This window comes from Panicum virgatum, chromosome 1K, assembly GCF_016808335.1.
Source record: "Panicum virgatum strain AP13 chromosome 1K, P.virgatum_v5, whole genome shotgun sequence".
NCBI classification, from domain to species: Eukaryota; Viridiplantae; Streptophyta; class Magnoliopsida; order Poales; family Poaceae; genus Panicum; species Panicum virgatum.
Window position 1 is genome coordinate 42,568,525 of NC_053136.1, and position 16,988 is coordinate 42,585,512.

General features: G+C 47.4%; 1 protein-coding gene and 1 long non-coding RNA gene across 2 annotated transcripts; one reads left to right on the forward strand and one right to left on the reverse strand.

Annotated features, from left to right (window-relative positions):
• Positions 1 to 4,448: 4,448 nt before the first annotated feature.
• LOC120709521 lies at positions 4,449 to 15,701 on the reverse strand. Its single transcript, XR_005689714.1, has 12 exons — positions 14,850 to 15,701; positions 14,376 to 14,745; positions 13,696 to 13,741; positions 13,051 to 13,593; positions 11,188 to 11,416; positions 10,636 to 10,844; positions 8,129 to 10,155; positions 6,721 to 8,020; positions 6,539 to 6,614; positions 5,795 to 5,895; positions 5,617 to 5,685; positions 4,449 to 5,526 (listed from the first exon to the last, which is right to left on the reverse strand). It is a non-coding gene; the product is annotated as an uncharacterized LOC120709521 (long non-coding RNA).
• A 197-nt stretch (positions 15,702 to 15,898) lies between these two features.
• Positions 15,899 to 16,381, forward strand: LOC120655466 (uncharacterized protein TP_0369-like). Its single transcript, XM_039933306.1, has one exon. It carries the CDS (start codon positions 15,899 to 15,901, stop codon positions 16,379 to 16,381), a length of 483 nt encoding a protein of 160 aa, XP_039789240.1.
• The last annotated feature ends 607 nt before the right edge of the window (positions 16,382 to 16,988 follow it).

A 16,988-nucleotide genomic window follows, 5' to 3' on the forward strand; every position in this document is an offset into this window, starting at 1 on the left:
GTGATTTTTAGGTCATTTTTAAGTTGCTATCACATGAAATATTTGGATGTTAATTCAAATATTTAGATACTGATTTAATATAAAATTAATTTTATAAATTGCAATTAGAACTCTAGATGAATCTATTAAGTATAATTAATACATAACTAGCGAATAATTACTGTACCAATTAGTAATCAAATTATAAATTAATTAGATTGAATAGATTCGTCTGTCTCCCTTCCCCATGTGTATCCAAGACTCTAAGTGCTCCCAGCCTTTTGGCTCTCAACACCTCCCGGAGATGGTGGACATGAACTGCACTATAGGAGTCCCGTTGCAGAAAAACACTCAAAGCCGCAACTGATTTGCTCCACAAGTACGCCAGTGCTCTGTGCTCTACAACGGCAACGCCTCCCGAAGAATGGTGGTCGGTGGACATGGACTCCACGGTAGGAGCCAGACAGGCAACGCAAGATGGTGGCAATCGAAAGGCGCAGCTCTTAGCGTACAATGGCATCATGCAACACCTACTAATTTCGTTCCATATTATAGATTATTTTGACTTTTCTACAGTATAGTATTTGCTATGTGTCAGTAAGTCTCTATTGGCGCCAGTTAGCTGCTCAAGTTTAGTCTCACCATGGCTATGGGATGAGACCATGACCAATTTATAAGGGTGTTTGGTTCAGAGGTTGATGAGGGTTGGAGCGAGTCGAACCCAGATGGTCCAATGTTTGGATGAGAACTCATGAGTTGGGATGGGCGCCGTCTCATGTTCGTCCGCGGGGCTGGCTATGTTCAGAGCTCGGGCGGCGTGGCGTCCGGTGGCCGGAGTCAGACGACAGATGCGGGTTGCTCACGTCCCTCCAAAATGAGCGGATGTTGGCGGTCGTTTTCAGTGATGTCTACCGACTTGAGGAGCATCACAAGACCCTGGATCAACGTGACACGGCAACGGAGGGCCGAGATGTGCCAGAGCCAGGCCGACCGGCCTAGGTGAGGCCGGCCGGCCTAGGAAGCACGTGGAAAATGCCGAGCAGTTTACCACCGACTCCAGGAGAGGATCCAAGCCATCCAGAGGAGGTCGGCGTCAGATGGCGCGATCCCCAGGCCGGCCGGCCTAGGGGAGGCTGGCCGGCCCCACCTGTCATCCTCTGGAGCTCCCCCTTGGCGTGGAAGTTAAGCTCAACCATCTTACCGGCTTACAACCGACGCCAACCTCTGAACCGACCCTGAAGCACTATAAATAGAGCTCACTCTCTCACTTGTAACACACACCATCCACTAGAGAGAAGTGTTCACTCTTGAGCTCTCTTTGTATTAGAATAGGGAGAGAGTGAGGTGAGAGCTTTGGTGCAAACCAAGCTTAAAGGAGCGGGTTCGAGTTCTCTCGGGTCTTACTCCATCTTTTGTATCCACCTCGGAGGAATATATTTTTGAGTAAGTTCCTCGTCTCAACTTCAGTTTCTCGCTAGCTTTACTTTCTGCATTAGTTACTTGTTTAATTACTTTCTTTGATCTACGGGATCATGAGTCTGCGTAAATAGCAAGTTCTACTTATTTGAGGTCGCTTTCTATCTAAGTACACGGTAGGAGCAAGTAGCTCGATAGTTGTGGGTGTGGTGCCTAGGCTTGTTAGATATCTCAGGTTGTGTTCCACCCCACGGTACCGTTGTGGTAGGCGGCAGGTGGTGACAGCCTTGTCCATCCCTCGTAGCCCACCACGTTCGGGTGCTTTCATAGCAGTAGTGCTGACTGCCGTTGGACTCCCTTCTCACCCCCAATCTGAGTCCTTCCCTGAGGCCGCCGAAGCAGATCGAGTCAGTAGTTAGCTTGTCACTAGGTAGAGTAGTAAGTTATCTGGAGTTAGACCCTCTACACTCTTACCTTTTCTCTTCTGGTGTGTCCGGTTGAGTAGTTCTAGATTTGGTCGAAGCTTTACCGTTCCTTGGATTCGATATCCCAGGTATACTCCTTGGTGAAGGCTACATCAGTCTTTGTACGCTTGTGGAGTAATTCGTTTAGGCTAAGGAGTGCCAACAGCGGACGAGGTCTATCCTCTTCGACTCCTTCAGGCACTGTCTCGTGTTCGTCCACATGAGGCTGGTTGTGGTCGGAGCTCGGGCGGCGTGGTGTCGAGTGAGGCGTGGCCGGTCGAGACGGGCAGCGGCGGCGAGCGAGCGGCACCTTGACGAGGCGAGCGAGCGGCGCCGAGCAAGATGTGCCCATGAGGAAGAAGGTGCACCCTATGACAGGTGGGTCCCATGGCTAATAGCACTAACGGTGTCAACTTGGCATCCATCCTATCTCATCCTCCACACCTAACAAAAAAAATGGATTGAACCTATCCCTCCCAACCAAACACGAGATGGGTTCAACCCAATCAAAAAAATACCCATGCCAAGTCTCAGAACCAACTACATGCTTTTAGGATGGAGTGGGCTTTCCCCTTGTAGTTGGCCGTGTGCCTATATAAAACTTCCGAACATAGGACGAGTGCTGGGCTGGGTCTGTGGATAGATGCTAACATTTGGTATTAGAGTGGGGCCATAACCAACTTATAAGAGACTCCTTTCATTCCGGGCTTTAGGATGAAGTGGGCTTTCCACTTGTAGTTGGGCCGTGTGCACATAAACATCTGAGCATAGGATGAGTGTTGGGCTAGGCCTGGATGGACGCTAACATATATGTATCTAAAATAGTGTAGCGTTGTATCTAAACATGGTGTATATCTAAGTGTATAGTAAAATAAATGTAATCCTTTAAAAAACAAATTTATATTTCATTCATATTTTGATGGTTACAACTAAAACTTACAAAGACATCCTGAGAGAAAATAGAAATAAAATCTAGTCCTTGTAAGGACCTTCCGGTCATCCTCGCCGCCAGCAGCCGGACCCCGCAACTTGAAGCCGACTTCCTCTGTGGCGAAGGAACGTAGTTTTTTGACGCTGTCTTGAGCAACACATCAAAACCGACATGCTTTGTTGACGCTGAATGACCCGGCTGGAAAAGATGACCATTGACCATCACATCGCCAGGCAACAGGAACTCCGACGCCTCAAGGACTGCTAGAGGCTCAATCTCGCCGAACGAAGACGAACCCTGAAGGGAAACTGAACCACCCAAACTGGTAGGCGCTAATAACCAACCCGATTTCACCTCATGTTGGTACACAAACCTCACAAGATTGACACCGAGAAGACGAGCTTCGCCGGCGAAGATAGAGAATGGACAAAAGAACCCCTACAAAGCACCACAGGCTACGCAAAGGGCATAGCTGGACCAGTAGCACACGGCACGACCACAGCGCAACAAGTAGATGCACAGACGCCCACAACCAGGCTAATGGTGGCCGATGATGATAGCAAGCAGGGGTATTAGATTATTTCGACTAACCTTAGCTCCCAAGTCGCCGGCATCAAGCACGGTGAAGACGACGGTGACGTGGACGACGACGGTGACGTGGACGACGACAGCGTCACTGGTGGCTAGCAAGGAAAGACACTAACTCTAACCTACCTAGAAGTACTCTAATAGAAGGGGATATATATACACCACCCTCCGGATCCGCGACTTTTCAAGTCAAACGGAGCTATAGAGGCCGACGATGGGAGCGAGAATCACCTCGAAGTCGCCAGTAGTAGGGGAACAAGATGCTTCGAGCGAGAGCGAGTGTTTCTGGTCAAGTGACCGGCCGCGACCAGTAAAATAAATGTATTTAGAAAAACAAAAAATCACGCTGGGATGGTTTGGATCTGCCCAATGGATCGTCGAACCGGCCCACAAAATCAATCCTAATATGCCCCCTTTTTTCCATCCACTAGGTTCATGCCCGTGCTTTGCTACGGGCAGCAAAAATATATAACAAACTACATAGAACATCAAAAAAACAATAATTCAATGCTATAGTTTTACTAAAAAACAAAACAGCCTGCTCTATATATCTAGACTCACGATGTGATTAAGATAATATTTTATATTAGTCGGAAGCATCTTCCGAAACCGATTCGCTTCATGTGCCCAGACATGAATATTTTGAATGTCAAATTAGAATAATTAGATCCATTATGAAATATATTTTTATAATTTATTTATTTGATGTGTTAGATGTTAATATTCTTCTCTACAAATTTGGTCAAACATAGACTAATTTCAGTTAGGGTAAAGCAAAATGTCTTATATTTCAGGACGGAGGGAGTAGGCCAGCAAGTGATGGTAGGAGACAACAGACTTGTTTTGCTGGACGTGCAACTGATAGATGAAATCCATTGAGTCCAATTAATTAGTAGGGGTCTAAATCTGCAAAGCCTATGAGAATTCACTCAAAGTTTTTTTCTTACCTGATCAAATCAAGAAAGACATTAGTAAATATGTAACTTGCAAATCATATATGTGTACACTTACCACATATGAAGAAAGATATATTGTCAGTAAGTAGGATATGTTTTCTGTACTTACCCCTATTTCATATTCTCAAATGCCATTTATTATGTAAAACAATCTATAACATTATGAAACTGCAAACATCCCATTATGAATTGGGCCAGGAATTGAAGTTTTGGACACAGCAGAGTGCAACAGGTTGCACTCCTCTTAAAAGTCTACAAAACTTAAGAGCTATGAAATTTGAATATTTTAATTCTTCAGATCCGGTATACTACAAAATGAATTTAATCAAACAAAGGCATCCGCTCCCATTGTTTTCCCGCACAACTTGGCGACCCCCCGCTCTCCTGCTCCGCGCCTGACGATGGCCCTACTCTGCCACTGCTCCCCAGTGCTCACAGGGAGGTACCAGCAAAGTTTCGTAAACCAAGAACACATAATTTCGTTGGGAGAAAATAAAAGGGTACCAGCAATCTAATCATATAGTATAATGCCATATGCCCATATGAGCTCTTTTGAGGCATAAACCATATGATTTTGCAAATCAGTTGAGAATCAGTAAAGTAGACTAACATGAGTAATTAGTTATATGAGCATTGTACAATAGAAAGAGAAAAAACACATATCACCATCTCAATCCATGCTATCCCAAAGCTGTTTCATGTTGTCTAACTGTTATTTTTAAAGACAAGATCAACAGGACAACAATGAAAAATAAAGAGATGGTGAAATGCCAAAGAATAAAGATGGCAGGAAAGTCTGTGGAGCATGCATATTACCTGCAAGAATGCTCGAAGTCGTATTTCCTTCTTCCCACTGTTTTGACAATCTGGAGCACAAGACAAAGCAGCTATATTTCGGATATTTTAGTCCTTACAAATATTGACACAAAAAATTTGATTTCTATTTCCTTTTTCTATATATGGATCCAAGTATTCAGTTGGATGTCAACTAAATTTCTATGTCAGTCATTATATGCTGAACAATCTGTAGCATCCTTTGATCCATAGCAGGTCAAAATAGAGGAAACCGATGCCTCACCTGGTAGCATTTGTTGATGCAGTGCAAGAACAGGTGAGAGGATCACCTCATTATTGCTCGATCCAGCAGAACACCCATTGACGCTGGTGGGAGAATAGGACGGGGCAGGAATTTCTCGTAAATGCAAAAGGCAAAGAACAATTGGCAAATAAGAAAGGAAGTCATATCAGATGCGTCACTATAAGTTGGTGATCTGGTTCTTACTTGCAATGGTCTTCATCCTATCGAATGACCAATTCCTTCAGCCGGGTGTACAAGTACAAAATAATTGGCCTGTAGAATGCATGTCAACATCTAAATAATCTACAAGAAAATCTTTATAAGTTTCAGTTCTAAAATGTATCTGCAGTGCATGCAACAGGAAGCAACAAACATATCATACCTCGATCATAATGTTCTCATTTCCATCCAAGGCTCCAATCATCTTCGACAATTCCACTGTGTTTTGTAAAGGACTGAGTTTTTTTTGAAGCAAAGAAAGGACTGAAAGTAAAAAAGAAAGATAGTTTACCACCAATTTAAAACATTTATACGCTATTTACATGCACCAAAAAATTGAATTGGCTAATGAAACAGAACAGAGGGTTCCTTAACTGAACAGCGAACACAGGTTTGTGAGAGAAACACATGGATGGGTTAATATAGTCTAAGGGACATTGCAATTAGGAAAAAAAAATTAATTCCCAAAGTCAGAGGTGAATACAATCGATATAGATCTATTAAATTATTAGCAGCCAATGGAGGTATCGTAAGCCTCTGTTGTAAGTCTCATATTCAGGATTTATAGTAGATGCTAGCCAAAAGTTTGTCTTTTCAACCAACATAACCAAGCATACATATTCACTACTCAATCAAATGGCTTAGTGTGGTCCAGCGAAATAATCCAACAACACAACAATGATCTTGGTAAAAAAAAAATGACGCAGATAATGAGAAATCAGATTCTAGCCATTCATCATTCTCTTTCCATACAGCAAACTATGCACATGCACACAATGTCAAGTTCTTTCAACCAAAAATGGATCAATGGAGCAGCAAAAACAGTGCAATATAGATGATGTTGAATTAATCAGGACGAATTGGTGCTCAAACGAGCAAAGAAAAGAAAAGATTTGTTTTCATTCACTTGCCTTCAACCATCCCAATCTCTGCTCTTCACGGACCCAACATGCGGCCACTCAAGCTTCTCTCTTCCACCATCACTGGCAAGAAAGAACACCAAAAACATCTCAGCAAACACGTGCAATCACAAACAAACCAGCAGGTAGCTTCTCTTTTGAATAAAAAAAATACTTCTTTTCCTCTCACCTGCAAGCAAGCAAGCAAGCAGCAGCTCCTCTCGAGCACGCATATCAGCAGCAGCAACACGTCAACTCATCGTCTCCCGACGATTTAAGCGGTAGCTCCACCACCACTCCATCTGCTTGTCTCCCAAATCAGAAAGAGTGAGGTGCTCCGATATCAAGTCGCAGGGGTACGCGTGCCGCGGAGAGGATGGAGCTCTCGTCTTGTCCATGGCAGCGCAGACCACCATGGCGGGCTGCCCTTGCCCATTTCACTTTAGTGGCGCTGGCGTCCTCGTCCCCGATGCCCTCGTCCCCCTCCCCGATGCCCTCGTCCCCCGAAATTATTAAGAACTTAATCACATCCGTGAGAGAAGGGAAGGATGGGATCAGGGGAGCATACTTGGAGCTGGAGGTGTCTTCATCGAGGAGGACGGCATGAGGATCAGAATCACAGTGCAGGGGAAAGCGGAGGCGGCTTGGTGAAAGCGAGTACCTGCTCGATGTGGCGCTGCGGGAAGTTGAAGATGAGGTCACCGGGGCGCCGAACGGTGACGGCCGTGGGCGGAGATAGCGCAGAGATCCGCGGTGAGCGGAGGACCTCCGATCCGCGCGATTGGAGCCTGGAGGTCGGCGATTGCGGGTTCGCGGGCCGGCGTGATTGGGTGGTTGGCCGGGAGTGGAGACAGATTGGGATCCATGCACCGCGAGCGGCGGTGGGCCGGCCCGTTGATGGCGGCCATTATACCCCCATTTTGGCCGCCAATCATTGCCATTAATGAGGGAACTTGTAGTAGTATGAGCATAAAGTTTTATTTAAATTAATGAGTTCCACGAGTTTTGTGTCCCAACATGTTTTGCAAGGAATACAGGTAATATGGAACACAAATACCATTATTTGGTGAAGTAGCAGTTGAGGCCATACAAATGAAGATTCATTTAGACGTATCGGTACAAATGACACTTGGGCATGGTACAAAAGTTACTCAAATCATATATTTGATGGCACCATGTTCAAGAGATCTCCGAGATAATCAAAATGGACACTTGGATGGCCCAATTCAGAGTCCGGACGGAAAAGTTACGCCTTCGGGATGATCACCGACACGGCCCTGTCAAGCCGGCCGGCCTGACTTAGGCCGGCCGGTCTGGCACCTCCCCCAAAACACTATTCACGCAGTATCATTGCATTGGGGACTCACCAATGGACCCCCAAACACTTGGTACAAGCCCAAAGCGAAGCTAAGACTGAAAGGCCTCATATGCCCCTCCAATGGGCTCCCGAAATGGTCAGTTGATGTTGGGATGATCATCCAAGCTTGGACCTGCACATGCATGCAAGGAAACACAAAGAGAATCAATGTCAACCATTGGATGGAAGTTAACACAAATGGAGGGATGGATGACCTTGTCACATGGATCAAAAGGCCCACCTTTCGCATGAAGAAACGTCCAAACACCTTGGGAGAGCAACACCACACCGTCCATCACACAATGGCGGTTGATCCGACGCCTGGGGAGAGAATCCCAGGCCGGCCAGCCTCACCTAGGCCGGCCGGCCTCACTTTTCGGCCGAACGGACCAAGTCAAGTTGGAGGTAGTTTCAACCGATGTTGCAAGAAGCAATATTGGGCGTTCGATCAAAACTCGGCGAATCCTAGGCCGGCCAGCCTAAGGGAGGAACTTACTCAAAGATATATTATAATACAAAGAGAGCTCAAGAGTGAACACGTCTCTCTAGTGGATGGTATGTGTTACAAGTGAGAGAGTGAGCTCTATTTATAGTGCTTCAGGGTCGGTTCAGAGGTTGGCGTCGGTTGTAAGCCGGTAAGGCGGTTGAGCTTAACTTCCACGCCAAGGAGAAGCTCCAGAGGACGACAGGCGGGGCCGGCCGGCCTCCCCTAGGCTGGCCGGCCTGGGGATCACGTCATTTGGCGCCGACCTTCTCTGGATGGCTTGGATCCTCTCCTGGAGTCTGTGATAAACTGCTCGGCATTTTCCACATGCTTCCTAGGCCGGCCGGCCTCACCAAGGCTGGTCGGCCTGGCTATGGCGCATCTCGGCTCTTCGTTGCCGTGTCACGTTGATCCAAGGTCTTGTGATGCTTCTCAAGTCGGTTTGGGTCTTGGTCAAGTGGTTTGTCACTGAAATGTGGACCCAATTGATCTTGGTGTATGCCTTTCGGTCTTGATTGATTGTTCTTGTGTCAAGCACTTGAGCTTTGCTTGATAATGTGCTCAGGACCATTTCTGAGGAGTTGCACGACGAAATGGCACAGGTGTAGGCCGGCCGGCCTGGGTTTTCTCCCATTTTGGCTCAAATTCGTATGTTGTGTTCCTGAAATCAAATAATCACCAAAACTCGTGGAACTCATTAATGTTAGTGAAACTTGATGTATTATGGTCCTGAGAGCCTGAAATCCAAAGGAATGTTGGCGGTAGAAATCACTGAAAACGACCGCCAACAGTGCTCAACTTCGCGTGGAAGTTACCTCAACCGACGTACCTGCGTACAAGCCACGCATTGGCTCAAGTACCGACCTCCAAAGCACTATAAATAGAAGCCCTCACCTCACTTCCAAACCACGGAGAATTGGAGCAAGTCCAAGGCGAAGCGTAGCTGCCCATATATCTTTAGAAAATAGGGAGAGAGGAGAGGTGAGAGTCCGGAGAGGAGCCGGAGTGTCGGCCCCTCTCCAACTTTGTGCCTCCGAGGAATGAAGCTTCAGTTGGAGTAATTTCCTCCTCTTTCGTCGGTAATATTGTTTTCTCTCCTTTACTTGAACTAGTGGAGGTGCCTGTGCCACATGCACGTGTTTTAAAGAACAATTATTTAAAAATAATTGAATTGTATCAAACACCTATTAAAAATTTAAAAATATTTATTAATTTCATAGCAATCGAATCGAATCTAATATAAACTAATAAACAAATTCATACAACTGCTTAGAGTTATGAAAGAATAGTTAGTAGCACAAATAAATAATAATCAATTGAATAATAAAAAATTATATCGCAACTTTAAGATTTTGTATCCAAGGATTCAAACAAAACTAAGAAATGTTACTGCAGCCAGAAAATATTATTGAACCATATAAAATATCTTGATGAAACAAACTTGAATCACGACATCAAAATCTCTTTGTATTATTAGATACCACTCTACTGACAGAACACATTCATGCACACTTCGTTCAACATGGATTGCTCAAACCTTTACTTACATTTACAGAAAGTTAGCTCTGATAAATTACAGGTTAACATATATGTTAATTCAAATACACTAAAGCTTGTCTCTGAAATTCAGCAAAGATGCTCAATCTCTGAAATTTGATTTTTCTTGTTTGTTTTACCTCCGAAACTCGACTTCCCTTTCTTCTACTCTTCTGTTTCTGAATCTTTGTTCTGTTTCTCTGAATCGTATATGCAAGATCAAATAGCAGGCATCAAAGATTTCATATCTACAGAAGCCAAATCAAATGTGTCAACAAGATAACATCAACAAAGAATAGGTAACACTTTTTCATGTAAATTTGATCTTATGGGAAAATGTTATGTTTAGTAAATGCTTTACTGATACACGAAAACGCACAACCCATTCAATTATTCCACTTCTAGATGATCCACTATAGCTTAATACCCATTCCGATAGAACCCTTCAGTCAGTCCACTAAAGATATGCAAACTCTAAACTATGCCATAATTTTTTTTCTTGATAAGAGCAAGCATCAACAGTGGCAACGACTTTAACTTGATATTTACTAAGCATCAACAATGGCATTTTTTATTTTTTGCTAAGCACTAAGCTAGGCACCATTACATCCCAGTAATTGCTACCCTAGGTGTTTAACAGAAGCTCCATCTGCATTTTCTCTACTAAAATTCAGAACCATAAGTAGGATATTCGGAACAAATTCAAAACCATAAGCAGGACAACGTACCTTGAATAGTGGATCAGATAAGGTATTCCTTGCTAGCTGATCAACCTCCTATATGCCTACTCTAATCCAATTGCTCCAATCTGATCAAATATCAGTTAATTGAAACAATGAATGGAAATATTGAGGAGACAGGTGTTTCCCCTTGCTCAAAGGCATAAAAGATGTGAAACCCCAATCACTCTCACGAGGATTAAATAGATGTTAGGTATCTGCAGACACAAAAGAAACAATAGGTTGGTGCTAGATACATATGTAGAAAGAAGCATTGGCAAACAAAGGTACCAGCATTAGTAGATCAAGAACAGTATGCATCCTTATTAATCAGCAACATTTTTTTTTTTAAAAAAAACATGTTGCATCGCATTTGCAAGCATGAGCTTACAACCGAGATCTTATCTTTGAAAATGGATCAAATGTTCGTAGCCAGAATACCCAAGTAAATATAGATAGAATAGCAATAAATCCATCATCAACCATGCAACATACATTATAAATTACTATGAGCAACCATCCCAATAAAATGGAGTATGTTAGAAACATAAGGATTATTACCTGAATGTTTGGTTAGCTGACATCCTTCTCAGCCCCAAATTCTGGCATTGTCAGGAGCAATCTAATTTCACATGCTATCATTTAAAAATTTACGCACTGAGTTAACTGGGCATCCAAAGGGATTTGAAGCTGATACATCAGAGGTTATATTGCTAACAGTAACAACATTCAGAATGCACATGCTTCACACAAAGAACCACGATTCCAGGAACCACTATAGTGTTCGAAACTTGTCGGGTGCCACAATTAGGGACACCCTAATTGGGGTACTAAGATCACTTTTGAAACACGAATACCTGTTAAGGCAACTGGGCCCACGAAGGCCCACGGCCTGCTTCCTATTCGGAAGAAAGGAAAGGACTCAAAGAAGCCCAGCATGCGGCCCATTCCCATCCCCCTCGAACCAGAAGAACAATCTCCGCCACGCTCGAGGGTAGCGGATCTGCCCTCGAGCAGGTGACTCATCTCCACCTCACTCGAGGGTAGCGGATCTGCCCTCGAGCAGGTGACTCATCTCCGCCTCGTTCGAGGGTAGCGGATCTGCCCTCGAGCAGGTGACTCATCTCCGCCTCGCTCGAGGGTAGCGGATCTGCCCTCGAGCAGGTGACTTATCTCCGCCTCGCTCGAGGCCCTCTCACGGCACAAGGGACAAACGGCCCCGCCGCCCAACCGACCGCCGTACAAAGGCATTAAAGGCCAGCCACTCCGCCACGGCTCGAATGACGGGCGGCGCCAGACCGCCGCTCCCGCGGTGGATGTGACCGACGTCCCATCCGCTGACCCCGGTCACCGCTCCGCCACCCCGGTCGCTGTAGCAACACTGTGGACATTCAATGCGGGGCAAGACAAGTTGGCGCCGCCCCCGTTACTGTTCTGCCGACATCAACCATCCGGACTCACCTCCCGCTGGGGAAGGGGTCCGGCGATGTCACGTGTCCTTCCGAGAAGGACGCTCTGCACGCACGGGCAGGGACCCCGGACCTCCCCCTTATGGGGTCCGGGACTTCCACGCGCTCCTGGACCTTCTAGTGTGCACGCCCGCACTCCGACCAGGGGGTCTGGGACCGTCCCACGCCATTACTACTGCCGGGACACTGCAGGACGACCGGCGCAATCTTCGCGGGACCAAGGACGGAACCCAGGACGACAACGACGCGCGCCGCCTTCCCACAGTACACTTTCTACAGTGTTCGACCACAGTACCCCCGCGATTTAAGGGGAAACGATGACTTCCATATCCCCACTCATGTGCACCGCCCTTCCTTGTAACTATAAAAGGAGGAGGTGGGCTTCCTTAGGCGGGGTTGACAGCAGGTTCTCCGGTTTTTCTCCCTCAGAAAGGCCTCAGCACTACTGAGCACTCACCTCAACCGACTCCACTCCTAGCAGAGACTTGGGAGCTTCCCTCCCTCTCTCGCTTTGCTTGTATCCCCTACTACAAGCACTCCGGGTGCAAGATAATACAGTGCCCTCGCACACCCCCTTTGCTGGACGTACGGCCCCGCGGCCGGAACCAGGATAAAACCGTGCGTTACCGTGTTGCCTCTTGCATCATCATCTGGGACGAGGAAACACGCAGCATTTACTAGTTTGGATTCAGGCCCCTCGGGTCGGAACACCGACAAAACTGAAAGAAGGGCAAAAGTACTATGAAATGCTAAGACAAAAAGTTATGGAAAGTTTTTTTCGAAATTCGAGTTGCTATGTGGATGGGTCACATTTATTCAAATCAGACCTAGTTAATCATTAGAAAACAGCCATGAAGTTTAAACAGTCAGCAAAATTGCTCTAAAATCAAGACAAGATTTGAAGCTAAATATTCCAATGAAAATCCACCTAAATCGAGAATGGAGAGATGAGGACCTCACTGTTGTTCTAGCATAGTTCTCCTTTCAATAAAAAAATGCATGTGCAAGGCATCAATCAACCATATAACCTTTTCTGATATCTTGTTCAGCACATTTGTTGTCATGTATGGAGATACATGGTGGACCTGAAATCAATGAAGTTTCAGAGAAATGATAATGAAGAGGTTTCTTACATATTGACATTGTCTTGATTTTAGAGCAACTCTGACCTCAACTTTTATAACCATCTCTGAATTTTGTCCCTAAATCAGATGTCTAAGTCAATTTGTAAGATATTGTATCTTAGGGTTGCTAACGTATTATCACTATGGAAAATTCTTTCAATACTCAAGTTGAAAATCACTCTCAAACCTAATGCTACAACATGAATAGCACTGGGAACTCATTCAAAAAACAGACAGACCGAAAAACCCAAATCTGAACCAGATCCTAACTACGAACCAAGAAGAGGCAGCAGCTCATAATTTTGGTATGCCCAGGCCAGCGACACAGATGGCGGTGCCGCGGTGGCATGGCAAGGTTCGCCGGAAACTACGTGCTACAGTTTAATATGCATGTAGAGTTAACTGCATATATTAGCTGCAGCAATACTGAAGAAATAAGGAGTTGTCAACAAAACAATCAAGTACAGGGAGCATACCAATCTGATTTAGTTGGTCAAGAAAATTCAGTTGCTCCTCGAAAGCCTGCATATGACAAATTAGTATCTTTCGTGAGATAATGAAAACATCAATTTAAATGCATGATGAATTTAGGAATTGAGATAGTATATGACATCCCAAACATGATACTATCATATGTCCAAAAGTAGATTCTCTGAGCACCAATATGACTGCAGCGAGAAATGCTTAGCTCCATGCATTGTTTATAAGTTGCTTTAGGTACGGTCTTTACAGTGCAAAACAAAAAAATGTTTTCCATTCAGAGAATAGAAGTGAACACAATGGGTTACGACACCACCAATGAAATTCGCATTAGAATCTTATATATGCCAAATTGATATATTGACATATATGATGCAAAAAAATCTACAATATCCTACCAGGGTGGGTATGTTTATTTACATAAGAGAGAAAACTTGACTAATAGCATTGAATCATTTTTTTCCATTGATTCATTGTATACTCAACTGAAAGTCTGAAAGAAGATGAATAGGAAAATAGGAGATCAATAGGTGGACTACCATAGTTTTTTTGAAATACCAGCATAGTTAGCTTGGTACATTAATCCAAAAAAATATACTAAACTAACAGACTTTATTCACATCTGATGTTTTGACCAACTGAGCAAGTTCCTTTGGAAAAGAAAAAGAAAACCTACCACACGATGAGCTAAGCTCGACGGTAAATGAGAGAATAGCTCTTGCCTGCATTTGATAGCATGTGTTCATCAAAACGGCATGAACGAACTTAGCGTCTTGCCCAAATGTACTGCTAAATGACCTGAAGCATATGACATTGCTACATACACATACGCACTGACCTCATGATAGAACTAAAACCTGAATGCAAAGGGGGTGTGTTCAAGATGTACGCGCGCACTGGGATTCGTAGGGTTTTAGGCCACTGGGCTCCACTGCTTCGCCACAGCGACGCAATTGGCAGTCCGCTGGACTTGGATTATCATATCAACAGCTGGCCGGGCCATCGCACAAGGCCACAATCTAGCAGAGTTCCACCTCCTCGCGTCCCTGATTGACGTACATGCAGATTCAATTTCTCTAATTGATAGGATTCAATTAAAAAATTATGCACCTTCTCGCGTCCCACGAGTTGAATTCAACAACGAATTTACCTATCCGCCGTGCTGAAGGGGCAGGTCGCCGGAGTTGACCCGGCCTCACGCCGCAACGCGTCGTCCGACGGGCGATCGTCATCAGTTGCTGGTGGACTTGAAGTAGGGTTCCGCCCCTTGATCGTCTGGTGCGGTCGCAACGCCTGTATCAGAAGAAATAGAAGTGGCCGCGCTGCGTGCTGGAGAGGCAGGCCGCCGGACTTCACCCCGACCCCCTGGCCGCAACGCGTCCCGAGCGGTTGGCTGGTGCGGCCGGGCTAGAGTCGTGGCGCATCGGGGAAGGCAGCCTCGAGGCGAGGGACGGAACGAAAGGCAGACGAAAGGGGCCGCACCAAGGGCCACCTCCACCGAGAGGCCCCGCGAGGTAGCGGCGCTCCGGCCGCACGCCCGTGGCGCCCCGCGAGGGGCCGCGCGACAATCGCTCGGAGACCGCACTGTGCCAAGTGCCGCTCCTCCTCCCGCACGGCGCACCTCTGCCTCCGCCCGCTCGGGCCACCCAGCCCCACCACGCCGTGCCATGCCCGCCTGCTCGCATCCTCGCCACGCGCGCGTGCCCGAGCCGCTCCGGTCCCATGTCAGCTCCAAGCCGTGCGGAGGGAGGGAGGCGCCGGGTGAAGGAGAGGGGCGTCGGAGAGAGGGCGCCGCCGGTGGGATTGGAAAGGAAACAGAGGTGTGCTGCCACCAGGGAAGGGGATCCCGCGGCATCGAAGTGGGGAGGGGAGGAGGCGAGTGAGCCGCAGCCCGCCGGAGGGAGAAGAAGATTGGGGTGATGGGCGAGATTTGATCGGAGAGGGTGGAGAGAATCACGCTGATGGGCATCGGCGTGCGTGATCTCAGCCAGCCGAAAAAATGAAGGGAAAATGGGAAAGAAGCCATTACAATTCTCACAGTTTGGAGATACGCCATTGGAATTCAGGTAATTGGAAAAACGCCATTACAATTCTCTATCTACCACAGCCAAGCCATTATGTTCCTCTCCCACGTACATGGGCCCACCTGTCAGGTCAGGTATTGTCGTATGTTCCCGTATTGCCCCTGGGCCCAACTGGATGAGGCTCCGCCCGTGGATAAGGCTCCGCCCGTGCGGCTGTGCCTCGTCCTCCCGTTCCCCGTCCGCGACCGCAGGGGTCAGACGCCGCCGGCCTGCCCTCACTCCCAGCCGCCTGCTCCCGCCGGCGGGTGGCCGCGCCTCCATCTTCCCGCGCTCTGCTGACCTGGCCCGAGCCTGGTCGCGCCGCCGCGTCCTGGTGCCCGAGCCTGGCCGCGCCGGTCGCCCGCTCGCGGTCCCCCCGGCTGCTCGCGCCGCCGCCGACCCGCGCGGCCACGGACCCGCGGCGCCGCGGGAGAGCCTGGCCGCGCCGGTCGCCTGCTCGCGCTCCCCCCGGCTGCTCGCGCCGCCGACGACCCGCGCGGCCGCGGACCCGCGGCGCCGCGGGAAGGTGGCCCATCCTGACAGCGCCCCCCGCCTGCTCGCGCCGCCGCCTTCCCGTTCTCGCCCTCCTGCTCGCGTCGCCGGGAGGAAAGGGCCGTAGCCGTCGGTGCGCACCCCGGCCTGGCAGCGTCGCCGGCTGCCCGCGCCCAGGCCTTCCTGCGGCTGTGCTTGCTCGCGCCGCCGCCGCCGCCTGGCAGCACCGACTTGCCGCTCGCCCCTGGAGGTGGTGGAAGATGCAGCCGTCGGGCTCAAGCAGCTCCACAAATTGGGGGATGCACACGGCGCCGATGTCCCAACTTGCGATGTGCTCGGTGTGCGGCGTTCAATTGATCCGAATCAGAAGCAAACAGCCGGAAACTTACGGCCAATATTTCGTCAAGTGTCCGAACAGCATTAGAGTATGTCGATTTGTCTTTGTCTTATGATTTCCATTTGTGGATGAATTTGATGCGGCAAGCATTTCATGCAGGGTGACCCTAGAACTTGTAGAGTCTTCATGTCCATGGCGCAGTACGAAGGATACGAAGCACATCACAAGATGATCACTGGGCCTTCCAGTTGTGGTGGTTCCACCGAGTGCATTGTTGACGAGAAGCAACAACTTGCTGAACTGAAGCATAGACTTGACAATGTGGTCACTGATATCTGTGAACTGAAGGTGCAAGTGCAGAAGCTCAAGATGGATTACTTTGGGACCCATTACTTTG

Coding starts and splice junctions, on each gene's coding strand:
- LOC120655466 (XM_039933306.1), top strand. CDS start 15,899: ATGAGGCTCCGCCCGTGGATAAGGCTCCGCCCGTGCGGCTGTGCCTCG.